The sequence below is a fragment of the Eutrigla gurnardus genome (assembly GCF_963514095.1).
Source record: "Eutrigla gurnardus genome assembly, chromosome: 17".
NCBI classification, from domain to species: Eukaryota; Metazoa; Chordata; class Actinopteri; order Perciformes; family Triglidae; genus Eutrigla; species Eutrigla gurnardus.
Genome location: NC_139928.1, coordinates 9,757,510 through 9,770,746, shown reverse-complemented (window position 1 = coordinate 9,770,746; position 13,237 = coordinate 9,757,510). Strand labels below are relative to the sequence as shown.

The following is a 13,237-nucleotide window of genomic DNA, read 5'->3' as shown; positions in this document are numbered from 1 at the left end:
CGGGGACTGACATGTCCCAGCTTCATTTACAGATTGTACAGTTCATCTCTAGCAGGAAGTATTCGAGACTAATACGCAGCTTTTGCACAAGCTTTTAATCTTGTAAAACGAGAAGTGTTGTAGTGAGTGACGACATCAGAACAGATCCGTGCGCAGGTGCTGTGGCATTTTCTTTTCTCTCGAAGAACTTTGCTGCCCAGTTGTGTGAAAGGGGAAGGCTGAGGGACGGAAGGAAGGGCTGAATGTGTTATGTAATGTGGCGTTTAATGCCCTTAACTCACCACTTATTGTGTTCAGAATCAACATTCTAGTCCTCGGAGAATTCAGTCAGAGCTGGAAATTTGCCATCCTGACCCCGAGCTCCTACACTACATGCAATTACATAATGTTTTATGGTTGGATGCCCCTTTTAAAAGTCTAGACTACAGATGTATAGAAATATGCAGCAGCTTTGGTATTCCTGAACTTGATTAAATATCCACAAAGCTTCAGATGTACGTCTGAAAAGTGCAAACACAACAACTTGATGAGGTTGTTTGTAATTTGAAGCCTACTCAAATATAGTGTCTGTCCTTTTAGTCTGTGCTCCAGAGCTGTGAAGTTAGCGGGCCTCCCATGTGTTTCTGGCTGCTTTTATCCCAGTGTTGACTGTAGCTAGCTTTGTTATGGTGTGTCGGGAGTATCGAAGCACGGAGCACATTCTTTCCTGTTGATGACTCACGTCCTGGGCATGGTACTGACTGTAAGCTAGGCCTGGGGAGATGCAGCACACACACACACACACACACACACACACACACACACACACACACACACACACACCAAAAACCACCAGACAGTTTGCAGAAAATATAGTTTGCAGTGCGTTTTTGAATTTACATGTGAGCAAACACAAAGCGCGCCTCACTGTGCTGATCCACCAGACAGGGATGTGCCTTGCTCATGTGTACACACACACACACGTCCACGTATACACACCCGAGGTTGTCAGGATCAGTGTACAAAGGGAGTGGCACGTAGAGATATATAATATACACAGCCAAGTTGGGGCATGTCATTTGTGGCAGGGAGAGGAATGAATGTTACATCACAGTGTGAGCGCGGTGTTTCCTGCTCACCCAGTGCAACCATGAACATGTAGAATTCACGTCTAGAATAGTGAAGAGACCCAATGCAAAACACTTACAATGTGTAAAGCTGGACAGCATTTTGCATCAGTGATCTCACTCGCAAGCTTCCCGGCAGAGCCTCAGATACACAACCTTTTGATCACCACATGAAAGAGACATTCATAACTCGCATTCAAATTTAAAATGCCGGTACAGGAGGAGGAGGAGGCTGGGGAAAGCAGAGGAAGTTACATTTGGTGAAACAGGCCACGGGGGGAAGCACCAAGGATCCGGTTCTCAATTTTGCAGTATGCAGATGAAGTGAGCTGTAAATATGTACTTATGTTAACTGCTAGGAGTAGGAGATAGGTTGTGGACTTGTTTTTAACTGTGTCTGGCACATGGAAATAGAAGTAGCCTCTTTAATAATAGTCTTGTGTGAATGATGTTATGCACATTTCAATTGGGATTCCTTTTTTTTTCTTTTTCTTTTTTACAAAAGTATCACAGGCCACACAGTGAGACATCAGTCAGAATGAATCTGAATTCACATGGTGAACCCTGAACTGAGTGTGTGTGAGCATGTGTGTGAGAGCTCATGATAAAGACTTATTAGTCTCCTGGGGGTTTTTTTTCTGGATATTTGTGTCTAGCTTCCTTAAAACAAAGATACTTTGGGATTTTTATCCCCAGTTAGTTAGTGCTGTTCACAGTAAGTCAGACATACAGTGAGTAAGTGATTCCTCTCCGACCTGCACGCTGCTACCGTCCTCTTTAAGAATAACCTTAGTGCTGCTCTGACATCAGTTTGTTTTAACCTTTCTCTGCAGTGCTGACTGTTGTGCCATGGCCTTCAAAGGTCAGTGATGCTCCCAGCAGCTCTACTGTGATCTCGGTTGCTACGGTTTCCAGAGAAACGAGACAACGGTGGGCAGAAAGCGAGCGGGTCGCAAAAAGATGACGACGCCGTCGCCCACTCATAGTGACAGCAGCGGCTCCTCGAAGCACGACAGTAATCAGGTATGTACGTTTGCTTCTTGAGTTTACAGTATCTGAGGTTTTGATGTGCGAATAAAAATGTTTCGCAGTTCATATCGAAGCTGGTAAAATACTTATTACCGTGTGTAATAAGTAAGATTTCCTAGAAATGCTAACCCAAACAAATGCATTAAGCACAATAATCCTGTTTTTGATATAACCGGTAGAGGGTCACAGCAGTATTGCCCTTAAATAGTATTTGTTGTGATGACGATGATGATGATATGTGTACCGCTGACATGTTTAGATTGTGTTATACCTCTGTCTAACTCAGGACTTCTCCTGTGTCTCCCTCCAGGACAGCTGGGAGATTGTGGAGGGGCTCAGGGGGGTTCCTGCCAGCATGCAGGAGCCTGACAGACAGGAGGGCTTCCTGCTCAAGAGGAGGAAGTGGCCCATGAAGGGCTGGCATAAGGTCTGCATCTCACAAGTCCATTTCTAAAGGCAAAGACAGTAACAGCATTGCAACACTTCTTATTATAGAACACTGCTGCTTCTATTGAAACAAAGACCTATTTTTTCGCTGTGAACTCAGACATTTGCTTTTTAATATTCTGCACTACTATATGTAACATTAATGGTGCATTAATATGCTTCATATACATGGTAAAGAAATATAGCGATTCTTCATTTTCAAAAGCGATACTGTACAGTTGTGATTTTCTTTCTTGATGAGGATTGAACCAGCGATGTTTTCAGTCTTCCCTTAAATGTCGAACTGGAGAGACCTGCTATCTTTTAATACCTCAAGCTATTTCCACATTTCCTCCTCTTCACCATTATAGTCCTCTGCATTTTCTTCTTTCCATTCTTTTTATTCCAAGCGGATTAAACTGTAACCCTGACTCACCTTCCTCCCCCTCATCTGTGTACTCATGCATACCTGGAAAGTTCTGTCTTGAGCAGCATGATTGAATAGCCCCTTAAATAGACAAAACTTATGTGCATTATTACTGTGTCCTTTTTTAACTTCTTTTTTTTATACTGCAAAACGAAATTGAGCTGTTTTTGTATTGTTGCTGTTGTAACATTTGAATGTCAGGGTCAAGGGAAAGTGGTGTTATTGGTTCATGACAGTACAATGTCTGAATACCTTTTTTATTGGTGTTTTTACTATTGTGTGACCAAGTGTGGCAATAACTTTCCACACGGTAATTCTTGTGAATAAATAATGATTTGATTTCTTCCCACTTTAGAGATACTTTGTGTTGGAGAAGGGCATCATGAAGTATGCAAAGCGTGGAACTGATGTAGGTATCCTCACGAGCATCCTATGTCTGTCATTACATTTAAACACAGACACACGCTAACAAAGTGTTCCGTTCACAGCTGAAGAAGGGAAAGCTTCATGGCTGCATTGACGTCGGCCTCTCTGTCATGTCAGTCAAGAAGAAAGCCATGTGCATCGACCTGGACACGGGGAATAACATATATCACCTAAAGGTAACTCGCATCAACAATCTGTGTCCCGAGTCAGCGCCGTCACTCGGAGATATACGTGGACGCGAATACATCCGCGCCTACAAGCTGTCTCTCATTTAATCCTGTCTCCCAGTTACTGCTCCTAATTTGACTCTGTGGCACCCAGGTTAAATCTCCGGAGCTCTTTGAGGAGTGGGTGTCAAAGCTGCGTCATCACCGCGTGTTTCGGCAGAACGAGATTGCCATGTATCCACATGAGAGGCACCTCTTCAACCCCCACACCTCAACCTCCCCATCCCTTAATGACTCCCTTAGAAAAGTAAGTTGTCAATCCTGGAGTTATATAAGGTTGCATATGCCCCATCCTCTCTTAATCTCTCTCCCTATCAAACAGAGGGCTACCCTTACTAAGCAGGCTTCAGTCCACCAGGCAAAGTTCAGTTCTTGGCTCCATTCCTCAGAGGACATGGACAAGTGCTGCAAAGGTTTGTGGTTGTTTCTCTCTGCTAACTCGCCTCACAGATTGTTTCCTGTCTTGCTTTGTCGCATCGGCATGTCAACGGTTTCCTTTTTAAATGTCTCAATGCGCTACATCTCTCATTGTATCTCTCACCATTACATGCACCCAAGTTTTCACCTAATAAGAACCTATCTTTCACTCAGACTTGGAGGAATGCGAATCATTCCTGCTGGAACTCAACCTGCTGCTGAAGAGCATGGAGGTCCTCCACCGCACATACTCAGCCCCAGCCATTAGTGCACTACAAGTAAGTACAGGCACACGGAGCCGTGATGCAAAATACAAAACGTGTTCTTTGTCTTGATTTGAGCTATTTGTGCAAATATCCCACTGTTATTGTGTTTTGAACTTATTAACCATATCTACATTAATAAGATGAATTAATCTGTTGCTACACCAAGGGAGTAAAATCATTGAATCGAAAGAATAGGTAATTTTTGTTTAATACTCCCTTAATATCTCTTGTGGTACGACAGGCATCTAATTATGAACTGCCCAAAAAAGAGAAGAGGCCAAGAAGATGGCGATCCAAAAACAATGGCAAAATAACCAAAGCCACGTTACAGGTATGTGCTCAGCTTTTCTTTTAGTAATTATTCATGTATGAGTTTCCATTCATTCAACAGTGGGAATGGAGGGAGGGTAATGGCTTACAGCTCTTCACCTTTCCCTGTTTTTGTGCACCAGGTACCAAGCTGCATCTCCTCCCAATCCCCTCGCCTCCACGCCTCCAACCCCAACCTCTCCACCACCGAGTCCCAGGAGGTCTGTCCTGAATCCCCAGACTCGCCTACAGACGCATCCCGTCTGCAGGAGGACTTCTGCATACTGGCCAACAACAGTGAGTCTGCTGTCTGCTGGTTTGCTCAGGAGATGCATCTACTTTAGATCGAATAATGTTTTTTTTCTCGAAGTGTTTGTGGCTATATGGTGAGATAGTTTCCATGACAACTCTGTCTTGCATTTGCTTCTCTCTAGTCCACACCACACTGAAATCAGCCTTTAGTTCCCTAGTAGCGGAACGAGACAGACTGAGGCACAACGTCGACATGCAGGGCCCGCAGCCAGCGCAGGTCGCAGGCTTGAAGACTGCATATGCCTCAGTGAGTATCTGATTCAAACATCATGGGTCTGCATAATCACACCACAAATGTCCACCAACTAAATCAGATTGAGTTTGACTAAACTGACCTCTTCTTATCATAAGGAATGTCAGGTTGGTTCCCACTCCTTGGTCCACCAAGTGTCCAACGAGAGCAAAGCATCCATTCCAGAGTCGATATCGGAGTTTTTTGATGCTCAGGAGTACCTTCTCTCCTCTTCCTCTTCTGAGAATGAGGTGAGATATATCCACTGCCTTATTCTCTTGTATTGTCAGCAAAATGGCAGAAATTGAGGAAAAACATAAATCACAATTTCAAGATCACTTGTAAAAACGACTTGTTTGTAGCTGCAAAAAGGGCTGAATATTAACGTGTGAAAAGTTGGAACTAGACAATTATTTATTCTTTCTAAAATGCAATTAAAAATCAAGATGGTTTATGATAATCAATTCATTTATTTATATATTGTTTAGCAATACAACAATCAAACAAATCAAGTTTCAACAAATTAGTCTAATAAAGGGTTAGTTGTGCACCAAAAGTGTCTTATTACTCATACTGCACACAGCCAGTTTTTAGTAAACACAACTAAAACTTCACGTGCATTTTTTTGTTGTTCTGTTCTGATGACTAAAACTTTTGGATTTGTGTGTTTTTCTCTATTGATTTGTACGTCCTTGCCGCTCGCTGACCTTTCACCATTGACTTTCTCTCTCCAGGTGTCTGATGATGACTCGTACATCAGTGATGTCAGTGACAGCGTTTCCATGGATACCTACAGCAACGAGGGAGGCAGTGAGAGACACAACTCTGGTAAGTGATACAGCAGTGTGCGTGTCTGTCTGTCTGTCTGTCTGTCTGTCTGTCTGTCTGTCTGTCTGTCTGTCTGTCCGTCCGTCCTAAACCACTTAAGTGTAACTGTGACTAAGCGTCTGTGTGCTTTTGTGTATTTTTAGAAAGTTTGGGAATACATTTATAAATGTCTGGAATCGTAGAGATCACTGACTTGCTTAGTGTTGAACGTTGAAGAAAGTCAGTACAATGTTTCCTCATACAGCATATGACAAAGCATCAACCATCCTGGGTTTGTGTTCCTTCGGTGTGGAGTTTACATGTTCTCACTGTGTTAGTGTAGGTTCTCTCTGGGTACTCAGGCTTCCTCCCAAAGTCCAAAACACATGCAGGTTAGGCTAACTGATGGGATTTCAATGAAATAGTTGTAGTGTGAATGGCTGTCGGTCTCTATGTGTCAGCTCTGTGATAGACTGGCAACTTGTCTAAAGTTTACTCTGTGTTTGCCCAATTTGAATTTGAACATCAGTGGTTTTCATGACATCTGATTTTATACAATGTGCATATTCAAATGTGCACCACCTCTCTGCCGTTGCCGCTCTTGTGCATGTTCTTGTCACTATACTCGTCTCTCCCCCACTCATCTCTTCTAGTTAGCAGCAACATGGTGACCCTGGCTCGCCGCCGCTCCACGTTGCCCTCTCCCAGCACCAACAGCAGCGTGAGCCTGTGGAACATCCTGAAGAACAACATCGGTAAGGACCTGTCCAAGGTGGCCATGCCAGTACAGCTCAACGAGCCACTCAACACCCTGCAGAGGATGTGTGAGGAGCTGGAGTACAGTGAGCTGCTGGACACCGCCAACCACACCCAGGACCCTTACCAGCGCATGGTGAGAGGAAAGAATACACACACACACACACACACCTGCAGAAGTACATGTCACCATGAACAAATTCTAACTTGACAGGCACACATTAATGTGCTAATACTTTGAATACACAAATTGAGTAATTTGTCCCTTCTGATTTTCTGTGCAGGTGTATGTCGCTACATTTGCAATAGCTGCATATGCATCCTCCTACCATCGAGCAGGAAGTAAACCCTTTAACCCCGTCCTGGGAGAGACGTACGAGTGTGACAGGCCTGATAAAAGATTCAGGTTTATTGGTGAACAGGTCAGAGGTCACATGATTTACACACACACACACACACACACACACACACACACACATGAATCAGAACATGGGATATAAACTCCCTTCGCAGTATAGCTACTGGTCAGTTTACTTTACTCACTGTGTGTTACCTTGAATTCTTGATGGTGAACAAAGAATAAAAATAACGAGAACATTCTTGATGAATTGAGGTAAATGGAAGCCATGTTTAACAACAGCAAAACTATTTTAAAACATCCACATCTCGGGCAATATAGCCTCTCTCATTTCTGTCATTTATCCGGTCGCATGTTCACTACTTCCCAAACACATGCATCATCCTTAAAACATTACTTTGGAAAACACTCCTGACTGGTACGGAGGAGTGCCTGTGAGTCACGAGGCTTTGTGTGGAAGTGTTTAAAAGGTCATCTTTTATCTTTGATGCATGTGTTTTGGAAGTAGGGAGCATACGACTGGATAAATGAGACTTGTGTGAGAGATTTTGATTTTCTGTTGATATAGTTTTGCTATTGTTATACCTGGTTTAATATTTTGTATTATGTTTTTGTGGTAAATATTTTTTAAGCATGGATATGTAACCTAACAACCTAACCACAGTGTGACGATTACATATCCATGCTTAATAGTCACACTGTGGTTAAGTTGACTCATGTCGGTGGTATCAATGAAGGCCTTATTCACTGGAAGCACAGCGCCCCCTTCCTGTTCTGTGGCAGAGAAGTCGTGCACTGACCTGCCAGTCATCTCTGTGGTCTTGTTTGTTTACAGTATTATATTGATCTCTCAAAATAGATGTAGTAATGGTTATTTGCTGGCAATAAAAGAAATCCCCCCTTCCCTCTTGTTTTCGACTGATCCAACTTCCTGAGCTAAAGTGTCTGCTGTGTAAATCTTTTGATAGAGCGCCTTTATCTCATCTCGTATCTCTTCTTTCCGTTTCCCAGGTGAGTCATCACCCACCTGTGTCAGCATGCCACACTGATTCAAGGAACTTTTCCTTATGGCAAGGTGAGCATGTCTGGAAATCACATCTCCTTTCTGCCTGGACTTATGTGTTTGAGCGTTGGACACATGCTGTAGGTTATATTTAAGGTGGGAATTAGTGTTGTGGAAGACCTTATGACGCCATGGTGATTAATATGTAACTTTCCATAGCATTATAATTAAGTGATGGTTCTGTGTGTACATTCTATAACAAAACAATATGCAGATTATACTAATGTGACCACATTTTGAAACCTTGACACGATATACTCTGGTATGTTGTTCAAAAACAAAGAAGCCGCTGCCTTGTTTGCATTTCCCTCTGTTCACATAAAGAAGCTTATGTAAAACAAGAGATAAAGCTTTAATTATTTAATAATTATGTTCATTGTCACATTTTGTGTTCTCTTTCTTTTAGATGTTCGGTGGAGAAACAAATTCTGGGGCAAATCCATGGAAATTGTTCCCATGGGAACCACACATGTCACACTACCTGCGTAAGTCCTTGTCCCCTTTACTCATTGTGTGTGGGCGTGTGGATGGTGTGTTTATACTCTCGTATGTTTCATTAGTGTCCATGTCACCGTAAGAGTGTAACTATTAGGAATAAAACAACATGCACGTGATTAAGTGCAGCATGTGTGTGATTTCTGCAGCTTTGGCGACCACTACGAATGGAACAAAGTGACGTCCTGCATCCATAACATCCTGAGCGGCCAGCGTTGGATCGAACACTACGGAGAGATGTCCATCAAAAACATCAACAGTGACGCCTGCCAGTGTAAAGTCACATTTGTCAAAGTGAGAAAACAGATATTTAAATCTTTGTTTGTTGTTCATGTCTAATCTCCAACTGTGAAGGACAGAAGCTGATTGTTATTGTTTTTTTTTTGTGGCTTAACAATGCAAACCACATTTTATAGTCCCAGCTGGATATGACTTGCTACTCAAGTGGATTTCTTGTGTATTTCTATTGTCGAGACAAATCGTACCTAATTGTACTTAGTAAACTGTTCCTGTTGGTTTTCCTTTATTATTATCTGACAGAGTTTCAGACTCTTTTGCTTCATCATTTCTGAACATGAACACACTCTTAAGATTTGTTCCTTTTTATAAAAAGATTACTGCAGTGTTCTAAAAAGCAAGCCTCTCAGTATGCTCTACAAGCAACACTATCAAAGCAAACGGCACCATCTTCTGGACAAAGAAAGGAACTGAATTTTCAAACCATGAGCATGGAAAATTAGCCAGCATGAAAGCGACCCCTTCGAAACACTGACATAAATGACATTTATCACAAAAATGAAATGTGATAGCGAGTATGTCTGCTTTTGTTTTGTGATTAATTCCTTCCGTCTAATACATGCAAACATCTTGCAGGCAAGATCATGGAGCTCCACAGTGAACGAGGTCGAGGGCGTGGTTACAGATTCAAATGGAAAAGTTGTGCACTCCATCTTTGGGAAATGGCACGAGTCAGTTTTTCAAGGAGACCCACCTTCTGCCACATGCGTCTGGAGAGCAAGTGAGTGTTTGGTCCCTGAGATTGTCACTTATAAAGTTGTTATAACGGGTGATGCAAAGAACGCGATTAAGCTTGACATGACATGACGGCTGTTAATTTGTATGTGTAGACCCCATGCCAGTGGACCAAGACCAGTACTATGGCTTCACCCAGTTTGCGGTGGAGTTGAATGAGCTGGACCCCACCCTGAGACCTCTACTGCCCCCCACAGACACACGCTTCAGGCCGGACCAGAGGTTGTCACTCTTTATCTGTCATATTAGACCATAAACACATGTTAACAATGTTTACTATTGTTAGAAATCAACTGAGCTTCTATACAATCAGACTTTATTTTGCAACTAGGGGAAGTGCCTCTACTGGCTATTAAAATGAATGCAAATTTAAGGCACTTCCTCGTTGGCATCACTTTTGAGGGTTGTCGCCTGGGAACACCACTGGTGTAAATATTAAAATGAATTCCAATTCCACACTGCCATGGCTTACTGGGACACTTCAATAGAACAGAGCTATTTAAGGCATTTTCTCTGCAGGAAAAGGACCAACAACCCTCAAACATTAAAAACATGCAACAAATACAAACAAAGTTCAAGGTTTTCTTTCACAGCTGCCATCGAATTTGCCTAACCTTCATGGTTGAGATGGAAATGCACCTGGGAATGCTCAAAAGGGACACTATGCCTGTCCTTCTTAACCAAAGTATTACACTCAAATTTTAAGCAAAAACATTTAGTGGCTATATACGGGCAGGAACATTAAGTCAGCTGCAACTACCAGAGCTAACTTCTACCCAGAGCAAGAGAAGGTCAGAATGTGGGATGAATGGCAATGGCACACTAGTAGGACATCATTTGTACCGTTTTCTATCCTGACTCATTCTCTCTTGTTAATCCAGGCTTTTGGAGGAGGCGAACACAGAAGGAGCAGAGGAGCAGAAACAGAGGATAGAGCAGCTCCAGAGGGAGAGGAAGAAAGTGCTGCAGGACAACAACATGATGCATCAGCCACGCTTTTTCAAGTATGCTGTTGATCTCTTCTCCGTGTGTCAGTGTGTATTTGTGTGCAATCGGACACAGTGTTTGCATGTGTTTTTTCTACAAAACTGATCCGTCGCATATGATCAGAGGTCACCTCCACAGCAGCCACAGTGTCTCGTCATGTGGTGTGTCATCAGATGCTGGATGGCCATTCTTTGTCTTACCTCTGGCTCACAGAAAAGTGAAGCAGCAACTGGTTGAAAATAACTTGAAACAGCTGAAAGATCAGTTTATGCAAAAGGGTCAAAAAGAATGACATCATGTGGTATTTATGTGGAATTTAAATTTAAATAGGGGCTAAATTGGAAAAGTATATGTTGTATGAAAACCAAAAAGTACAGAGTTTCATATTTGTTTGAATGCAAACAATATTAATGATAGAAAAAGCATTACTGAAACTGCCATTTTATGTTTACTCACTTTAAATATGATAATCAAGATGCTTCAATCATTAAATGATTTGTGCTGTGTCGGCAGGAAGTCGAGCAACGACACGTGGGTGAGCAACAACACGTACTGGGAGATGCGCAGAGATCCTGGCTTCAGTAAAATGGACTTCCCTGTGTTGTGGTGACCTCTGGATTTAACCAAAACTCCACGACAACTTGTCATCAAGAGGGAAGTATAAAACTGAACTGAGGTCAGCCTGCAAGGGTCCTGACTTGGTTAGCATGAATTGCATTCATGTCATGGTAACCCAAACGTATATGGACTTCCTGCTTCCTCTTTCGGGGTACTGAGCAGTGCCTGTAGGAGGTCTGTTGTTTCTCTTGTTAAATATATTTCTCCTTAAGGGTACATGTTATCCTCTTATTAACATAACTGTAATTGACACAGTGTCAGTGTAGACTAAAGATTCATATCATCTTCTGTTGCATCTCAGCATTTACCAAAGTGCCTTTTATTGCAGTGCCTCACTCAGTCGGCTGCTGGAGCAGTTATGCAAAGACGCCTTTATTCAGAGACTTTTAAAAATGTGTTTGGATGATGTTTGTATGAATATGTGGAATTCACTGGAGAAAAAAAACGATCAATGAACTTGTTCAAAAGGTCAAAACCCGCTCAAGTATTCCTCCATCCAGTCAGCATCCACGACCCAAGGATTTCTTTTCATGACATGAACCAGAAACTGATCCGAGGTTCTAATTCTACAAGAGGATCTTCAGCCCTTTTCAGTATGCTGCCTCGTTATGAGTCCTGAATGTCACACGGCTGTAGATAATGTTTATCAATGAGGAAAACGGCAATAATTCTCAATGTTAAAAGAAAAATAATAAACTGTACAATGGATGGACAAGTGATGGTGTGTCACGCTTTGTTTCTGTATTTGTAATGGATGCTTGGTTCACTGACGGCAACAAACAAGTCTCCCAAAATAACTTTCTACTGTCACATTAGTGGCGTTAGGAATTGCAAATCAAATCCTCCTAAAAGTGTTTGCTGTCCGAATGATAATTGGAATAAAAATTTTTTACAATTAAAAACACAGAAAAAAATATGAAATCATATATACATAAACAGAACATTTGTGTTACATTTTTATTCTTTTTATTACATTCTAATTATTACCAAGTCGATGTGTAGCTCTGTTTAGGTCTCCATTGAAGAACAGGCCACAGCAGTGTGCTGGTTATTCACCTAGATGTTAAAAAAAGAAAACGTCAATACTTCTACATACACAGTAAAAGTACACAAATGGGCAAATAAGAACGGCATGCAACACAAAGACACAAAAAGGGAAATGTCTACATTACTTCTTCAGGCAGGCAGACTGTGTAGTTTGGTCTGCCGTAGTGCTGACTGGTGTTGAGTCTGAGCTCTTGACGGACTTGAATCCATCCATTTTCTTCTCCCTAAATGAACACAAATGATTGAACTGTGTAAATCACTGCTTCAGGAACAACAGACTGTTCTGTCCCTGCCGGTTACGCTTGTTAAAAATCCATCTCTACACTTCTGTAGCGTCTTACCGGTCCTCTGAGGTCAGCTGGTTGAAGCAGGGGAACAGGCTCTCTGCTGGTTTGGTCAAAGGCCGGAGATCATCCTGACCTGCAACAGCTTGTGTGTGGTGGCGTTTTGGCACGCGGGGAGGTCTTCTGTCGGCCAGGGGGGCAGCTGATGTTGGAGGTGCTGGGACCTTGTATGTCAACGCCCGGATCAAACAATGAGGTGCTCTTCTGCTGGATGGGGCAGCTGTCGATGATTGTGCTGGAACCTTGGGTGTCACTGCTGGGGTCCTCCTGGCGGCTGCTGGTGGTTGAGGTGGAGGAGGGTGGAGGAGGTTGAACTTCTCTAGTATTTCTGCAAGTTTCTCCACCTGAGATTGAGCTGTCTGGAGCTTGTATCCCCCAGCTACCTCCTTTTCTGTTCGGATTCACACCAAAAGAAATAGTTACGCTACCCCAAATGTCCACGCGTTTACTGTAACTGCATCTTCACCTATTTCCATTCAAGTTCCCATATAGGAAATGTCATCACTCAACGGTACTTACCCGCTCCACCACGTTTCACAGTCCTCACTGGGAG

The 13,237-nt window shown here is 42.6% G+C and overlaps 1 protein-coding gene across 2 annotated transcripts in view; it reads left to right on the top strand.

Moving 5' to 3' along the window:
* The window catches only part of LOC311028116 (oxysterol-binding protein-related protein 3-like), a 14,534-nt gene extending 2,524 nt beyond the window's left edge, over positions 1-12,010 (top strand). The window contains exons 2-22 of one of the 2 annotated variants that reach the window (XM_084032405.1): positions 1,940-2,129; positions 2,446-2,562; positions 3,344-3,397; positions 3,477-3,590; positions 3,736-3,888; positions 3,964-4,054; positions 4,233-4,336; positions 4,566-4,655; positions 4,777-4,930; positions 5,068-5,192; positions 5,297-5,428; positions 5,912-6,005; positions 6,638-6,876; positions 7,025-7,162; positions 8,110-8,173; positions 8,568-8,646; positions 8,806-8,950; positions 9,530-9,674; positions 9,784-9,910; positions 10,570-10,692; positions 11,189-12,010. In XM_084032405.1, the coding sequence (XP_083888531.1) occupies positions 2,067-2,129; positions 2,446-2,562; positions 3,344-3,397; positions 3,477-3,590; positions 3,736-3,888; positions 3,964-4,054; positions 4,233-4,336; positions 4,566-4,655; positions 4,777-4,930; positions 5,068-5,192; positions 5,297-5,428; positions 5,912-6,005; positions 6,638-6,876; positions 7,025-7,162; positions 8,110-8,173; positions 8,568-8,646; positions 8,806-8,950; positions 9,530-9,674; positions 9,784-9,910; positions 10,570-10,692; positions 11,189-11,285 (2,448 nt within the window). In that variant the 5' untranslated portion in view covers positions 1,940-2,066 and the 3' untranslated portion in view covers positions 11,286-12,010. Of the gene's footprint in view, positions 1-1,939; positions 2,130-2,445; positions 2,563-3,343; positions 3,398-3,476; positions 3,591-3,735; positions 3,889-3,963; positions 4,055-4,232; positions 4,337-4,565; positions 4,656-4,776; positions 4,931-5,067; positions 5,193-5,296; positions 5,429-5,911; positions 6,010-6,637; positions 6,877-7,024; positions 7,163-8,109; positions 8,174-8,567; positions 8,647-8,805; positions 8,951-9,529; positions 9,675-9,783; positions 9,911-10,569; positions 10,693-11,188 lie in introns of both variants that reach the window. The other variant, XM_084032406.1, reaches the window with a different exon arrangement.
* Positions 12,011-13,237: the final 1,227 nt, after the last annotated feature.